Below are 7,020 nucleotides of genomic sequence, written 5' to 3'. Positions count from 1 at the left end.
TTTTCTAATAGTTGTATCTTGGTCAAATATTGTCCTCCTAACAAAGCAAACATCAATGGAGAGATTCTTTATAAACTGACCCTGACGACTGGTTTTGTGGTCCAGGGTCATAAAATGTCATAAACCACAACAACAACATCGCAGCAGAGCATGAGTGCACAGAAAGCAGCAGAATATTGATTGAGCGCCTACTAGCGTTTATTTCCCGGGATTATGACGTCACCCACAAGGCCCGCCCCCGACTCGCTTTCTCACTCCGCAGTTAAAATCAGTTGGTGTAGTAACCGCCCGTAGCGCAAGCAACAGCCGTCAGCGCGCGGTTTAGGAGGAAAACGTCGCGTCGGAGCGTCACGCTTCCACGAGAGGACATGGCACATTCGACGCTAGTTAGAAAACAACAGCGAATGAGGCAAAAAACAAGCGCGGGCAACCGCAACTTCACGCTGAGGGCGATTTAAAGCCCTTTGCAAAAAGTTTCGCTGACGTCATACGTCAGCTATAACGACCGAAGCTTCGCGTTCGCCGTCGGTGTGCGTGCGTCTGTTTGTTTGTTTGTTTGTTTGTCTGTCTTTAATCATTAAAAGCGGACAGAATGGGGGCCAAACAGAGCAGTCCCGCTGAAAACGGACGCACACGGGCGTACTCTAGCTCGGATCTCCCTTCGAGTAACGGCGGCAGAACGGCGGCTAGGTTTCCCGCTCACGGCGCCTCAGGTGCTGCGTCTTCCTCCTCGTCGTCGTCAGCGGCGGTGTCTTCGCACTATACCGGCTCCAGAACGCGCTCCGTCGGGGGAGGCACCGGTGGACCGGCCGCAAGACCCCAGTCGAGCATTAATATACCGACCTCGGGAGCGTACAGTTCTCAGGACTCCGGTAACAGCACACCGGAGGACAGCGGCGGTGAGAGAGAGCGGTCAACCGGCGCTCCGAGACTCTTGATCGGATCTTTACCTGCTCACCTGTCGCCTCATCTCTTCGGAGGTAAGAGTTTGTCTAGCGTGGTAATTTGTGTTTACCGTGGTTTAACTATTCATATTTGTAGTAAAACCATGGTTATTTTCGTTAAGTCCACGTAAGCAATAACCAGTTTGTGTTAAACTAGATAGTTAACCACCAGTTATGAGTACGTTAACTAACCCATACACAGAACACAATGTACTGAAGGTCAAATACGAGAAAGTCATTGAAGTTCACACTATGCTGATATCTATGTGAAGGTGTGTTTATGTGTAAGTTGGAGAGGTTACTAAGGTCAAACTCATGTCAACTACCCTTTTTGAACCTTCAACCTAAACCGTTTCCTAGTTATAGATTCTAGCAGCAACTGGTTTTAGTGTCTTTAATCAACTGGTTAAACTAGATCTATACCCACCTGTTATGAGTAACTAATTCATAAACTTTGTACTGATTGTTATTTGTTGTTGATATTATATATTTAACCTGTCTTATTTGTTGTTGATATGATATATTTAACCTGTCTTAACTCCTGTTTATTTATAGTTGACACACACAAGTTGACACCATGAAGTTTCATATCAATATTTTAGATTAATATCAATGCAAATACATAAGTGAGTGTGTGTGTGTGTGTGTGTGTGTGTGTGTATATGTTTTAGAGGTTAAGTGTAAAACAATTTTTTTTTATGTCAACTACCCAGCTTATGAATCAACCTTTGTGGAGTTTGAACCTTCAACCTTTTAGTTACCAGCCCAGATCTTTAACCAACTATTACGGTTAAATCAGCTGAACTATTGGTTCGTTTTTATCATCCAATGGGAAAAGATGTTTTTGCTTATTACGGTTGATGAGATCTGGTGACCTTCAACCTTTGTTACCACCAGTCCAGTGTCTGGTTGCCAGTCCAAGTCTTACAAGTTAAATGTGTTGTTTGTTTTTGTTTTTTAACTGGTTATAATATCAAGTCAAGTTACATTAACAAGTAGCTGTAAAGTAAAACTTTTCGGTTCATGCAACCTGTCACAGATCTTTAACCAGTAGGTCAAACCAATGCTTACTAGGTTAAACCAACCAAACCGGAGGTTTGTTTCCTGCAGTGGAGAAAGAGTATGTTTCTGTTTATTATGGGTTGAAGTGCTCTCTTTGTGGAAGGATGTCATTAACCTTTTTTATATTCTGGATGATCTTTTCTAAACTGGTGCACTCTTGTGCAGCATTGTATGCCGTATTCTACAGATGCATGCTGGGGCGTCTGTGTTGAGAGACGGCGATGTGTTCAGAGCCCAAAGGTTGCGGTTAGGGAGTTCAGGTGTAGAGATGCAAGTGAGAGATGATGATTATTTCCGAGCAGTTCAGTCATCATGCAGGTCTTTTGTTGTTGTTTTTCTGAGAACCTGCTCAGTAATCTGCTGTTTCACAAACACTGGTGTTATCATGTGGTTTAACTGGCTGAATCACAGGAAATCTGTCAACAACAGGTTCAGGTCATATTTCACCTCAAAATCAGAAAAGAAAAAATAAGTAAATGAAGCCGGTTTTTAGGACCATTACATTATTTACAAGGAAATTATTTGTAATACTGCTTTCAAAGAAATAGTTCAGCCAAAAATGAAATCTGGCTGATAATGTGCTCCGGTCAGATGAGTGTTTCTTCATCAGATTTGGAGTTAAATGTGTCATTGCTTCATTTGCTAACCAGTGGATCCTCTGCAGTGAATGGGTGCCATCAGAATGAGAGTCCAAACAGCTGATAAAACATCACAATAATCCACAGCACTCCAGTCCATCAGTTAACATCTGGAGAAGACAAAAGATGTGTGTTTGAAAGTAACAAATCTAACATTTAAGAGATTTTTATCTTCAAACCATTGCTTCCAGCTAAAATATAATGCTTCCTCCAGTCAAAAAGTCCATCTCCTTTTGTCTCTTATATCAAAATGTAGCCACATATTTGTTTAGAGCAGTTTTGGGCTGTTTTGACTTGTAAACGGAGCTTGATCTGTGCAGATTTCTCTCCTGATTCAGACCAGAACACTTTTCACTGGAGGAAGTGTTATTAGGCCTAAAAAAAAAATTGTTTGGTTCCGGTTTCCGACCGACCCTGTCAATTTATGTGCGACCCAAATTTATTTTATGAGACTGGGGAAGAACGGTCTTTCACACATCGTTAATTAAATTACAGTTTCCTTTAAATGCTGTTTTACACTTAAGTAATCCGTTAAAAACCATTAAGTATTGCATCAAAACCCTTTAACTGTCAATTCCTAAAGTGAGCTATAACTTAAGGTTTGGAAATCGTAACATTAAGAGAAACACGGGGGGAGGGGGGAGTAAACAATATATCGCGGAACAGAGAGGGCACTGACAACATGCTGACAGACAGGACATTAACATTACCAGCTTACTTTTAATATGAAACAAAGTCTTGTTTGGTTATTTCACCTTTCAAATGTGGTCATTTTTTAAAGAAATGTAAACAATAAATACCGTTTTGTGGCTCTTGAATGTGTCGAACAGATCGCTGTAAGTTAGATCATCAGTTAAAACTAACTGATCGTCTCTTGCTTCTAGTTAATTTATAGCATCAAAATCAAATAAACCACATAAATGAACATAACAAAGAATGTTGTTTGACTACAAAAAGATGTCTGTACACTCCGTTTTTCAAGTTCAAATCCTCCAAGTTAATCTACTATGAGATTGCCTGTCAAACTCCCGCGAAGGCTTTTTTTGTGTGTGTGTGCGTTTTGCGTGTCTATGGCAACAACAGACTTAAAACGGGAATACAGAATCACTGTCGTAAAGGTACCGGTACACACATTTAAAATCAGCGCGCGTGTGTGTGTGTGTGTGTGTGTGTGTAAAACTGCCACTGGAGAAAAAAATAAATAAATAAATAAAAAAAATAAATCCCTACCGACCAATGACCTCAACTGACAACCAACCGGAACCAAACTTTTTTTTTTTTAGGCCTTATGGATTATAGACTCTGTGTATTTGATTTAAAAACGCCTTAATGCAGGATATGTTTCAGCTTTTGTCTTCTCCAGATGTTAACGGATGGACTGGAGTGCTGTGGATTACTTGTGGATTATTGTGATGTTTTATCAGCTGTTTGGACTCTTATTCTGACGGCACCCATTCACTGCAGAGCATCTATTGCTGAGGTAGAAAAGGAATGAAACATTTATCCAAATCGTGAAGAAAGAAAAAAGGTGAGTGCATTTTTTAACAAACTTTCATTTATGGGTAGACTGTTCCTTTAAATAATTGCAAATTTGTTTAAAACATTGTATTAGTGAAATTTCTTATTCTTATTTATATATTTCTGTTAAAAATTTATATTTTACATTGTAGAAAATAGGGATGTGCACGGATAGTCGAACATTCGAATATTCGTTCTGCTCTAATAATTCGATAAATAAAAATGATATTCGAATTTCGCAAAAAAAAAAAAGTTCACAATAAAACCTAATTTGGTCACTTTCTGTGATTCTCCACGGCATATTTGAAGGTGTATGCAAGCAAAAAATAATTAATGAATGTTTAAGGGGCCATTCACATATCGCGCCTAATAAGGCGTGGAAAAGGCTATGCACGCCGCTTTCTCCTTCTTTCCAAAGCGCTCGGGCAGAAGCACTCCTGAGGCGACGCATCTCTCCATGAAGACGCGGAAATTTCAGCAAAGGATAAATGGATTTGCAGCACAAAAAAAAATTGCTTATTTCAAAATGGCAGTCCATATACAGCTATGATCAGCTGTTCCTTCATCTTGGCTGAGCTTTCAACGTTGTTAAGGGAAAGGATGAAGCTGAATGTTTAGTTCTTGTCACATGACCCGCGGTGCACTTGTGGCATTCTGAAAGTTGAGATGTTTTTAACTCCATGCAGTGCGGACGCGCCTGGAAAAAACGGGACCCAAGAACATTGTTGCAGCATCTCTCAAGCAACGAACAAACACCGCTAACTTGGAGAATGCAGTGAAAACTCCTCTTCTCGCGTCTGACCTAGACCCCAGGCACAAACATCTCAGGTTTCTCGATGAAAACATGAGAGAAGTAAGAAAAAAAAAAACTTTTTTGAACATTATCGGATCATTTCCCTTGATGCGAGTGGTGCGGATGCAGTCGCCACGATGAAGCGGATGCAATACCCACTCGTCGGAAAAGGCTGAGCCAGTTCTCCAGCGATGATTACAGAGAGTCCAGCCGAGACGAGTGGGAGCAGTTCTTGCTGGAGCCATGTATTCCACCAGATGAGGATCCCATTCAGTGGTGAAACGAAAACATTAAGCGCTTCACAAAACGTATTCGCTTAGCACACCGTTATTTGTGAGTCCCGACAACGTCTGTGCCGTCAGAGCGCGTTTTCTCCGCGGCCGGCCTTATTGTTAACAGACTAAGGAGGCGACTTTCCCCCAATCATTTTTTTTTTTTGCTTTTAATCTGTACTTTTGTTTGTTTGCACGCATTGTTAAAGGTTTTCAGCTACAAAACACGATGTGTAATGTTCAAGCTTATTGTAAGCTTGTTCAAAATGACGAAAACAAATGTTGCTGAAAAATAACGTCTGACTCCTTAAACTTAATTTAAATAAGCGAATATTCGAATATTCGTTTTTTGTGAGCTCAAATATTCGAATGTGATATTTGTGGAAAACGCCCATCCCTAGTAGAAAATACCCATTCTGAGTCACGGCATTACCCAGCTACCAATTGCTGCACATTTTAATTATGCAATTGGTAAATGCTTTCCTTTTATGCATGACATACATTTGCATTTATCCTTTCCAACAGTTAATGCATGCATACAACTTTTCAGTTCATGCATTTCCTGGGAATCAAACCCATGACCTTTGCATTGCATATTCTACTGTTTGAGATACAGGAGGGATTTAGTGATTTGATATTGTGGTGAAATATGGCTTCAAGGAAAGTTTATTTATATAGCACATTTCATACACAATGGTAATTCAAAGTGCTTTGCATAAAAGAAAAGAAAATAATAATAATAAAAAAAGTTTTACATTGTACTACATGTTTTAACGTGATAACTGCTGATGTTCAGTGTCATTTTGGCTGTTCATAGTTTCTTACAAACAATATTCAAATCCAATGGAAAGACAGGTGAGGCTGTGTGTTTCTGAGATGGAATTTCCCCAGCCGTTGTGTCCTGGATTAAACTTAAATTCTGTAACAGGCTTTCGCTAGTGATTGAAGTTAATCTTTAAACATTGTTGAAATGGCTAAGTATGACTTTTAACCAACTGTGGATGAGATCAAGAAGGGAGTTTTTAAAGGGAAGTGAGACTTTAGTTCACTTTCAATAATAGGAACACACGTGGGAACCCTCCCTTTAACAGACTCGCTTCGCTCTGTATGTGCAGTTTGCATCAGACCTGGAGGCAAAATCATGCAAAATTTAGCATGGTCATAATAGGCATTTATCAGTAGTGTTTGCTAATGCAGTCATCTCTAGTACTATTGCATTGAGTGATGATTTGAAACATCTAAAACTAAGTATTAAAGTACAGTGTGTGCTTCATCTGTCTCCTCAGATCATGTCTACTAGAGCCAGAGCGATATGTTTTTTTGGAGGGCCGATACCGATTTTATGGAGTAAAAAAAGTCTGATATCGCTATATCGGCTGTTATTCTTTGTGTATGCTATAATACAGTACCAGTCAAAAGTTTGGACACACTTCCCTCACACTAACTTCAGTCGATCATACAAGGATGAATTAAGCGCAATAAGTGCAGAAACTTTCATTAAGACTATTAAATAAGGTTACTTTTGACTTCGTTGTCTTCATGTTCTACAAACCTGTTGACTAAAGCCTAGAACATTCTCTAACCACAAACCACCATTGAAACCAGATCCAGCAGCTCGATTCGGTGTCACTGTGCTTTCAGAAACACGTCCTTTGCCAGTCTTTATTTACTTAATGTAAATGATTCTGTGCAGTGTCAGCGGTCTCATCCAGATCTGATTTGGACTGTATGAGACTAAGGAGATGTCCAGATGACTGAGATGTGGGGAAAGAGTGGATATCTCCATTGCATGA

At 39.9% G+C, this 7,020-nt stretch overlaps 1 protein-coding gene across 1 annotated transcript in view; it reads left to right on the top strand.

Moving 5' to 3' along the window:
• The first annotated feature begins 243 nt into the window (after positions 1-243).
• LOC132158958 (E3 ubiquitin-protein ligase znrf2-like) overlaps positions 244-7,020 on the top strand; it is a 53,778-nt gene continuing 47,001 nt past the window's right edge. Inside the window, exon 1 of the mRNA XM_059568608.1 lies at positions 244-980. Coding sequence (XP_059424591.1) covers positions 593-980 — 388 coding nt within the window. The 5' untranslated portion in view covers positions 244-592. The remainder of the gene's footprint in view (positions 981-7,020) is intronic.

Source organism: Carassius carassius, chromosome 15, assembly GCF_963082965.1.
Source record: "Carassius carassius chromosome 15, fCarCar2.1, whole genome shotgun sequence".
NCBI classification, from domain to species: domain Eukaryota; kingdom Metazoa; phylum Chordata; class Actinopteri; order Cypriniformes; family Cyprinidae; genus Carassius; species Carassius carassius.
Note: the sequence above shows the minus strand (reverse complement) of the source record. Positions and strands in the feature narration are given on the sequence as shown.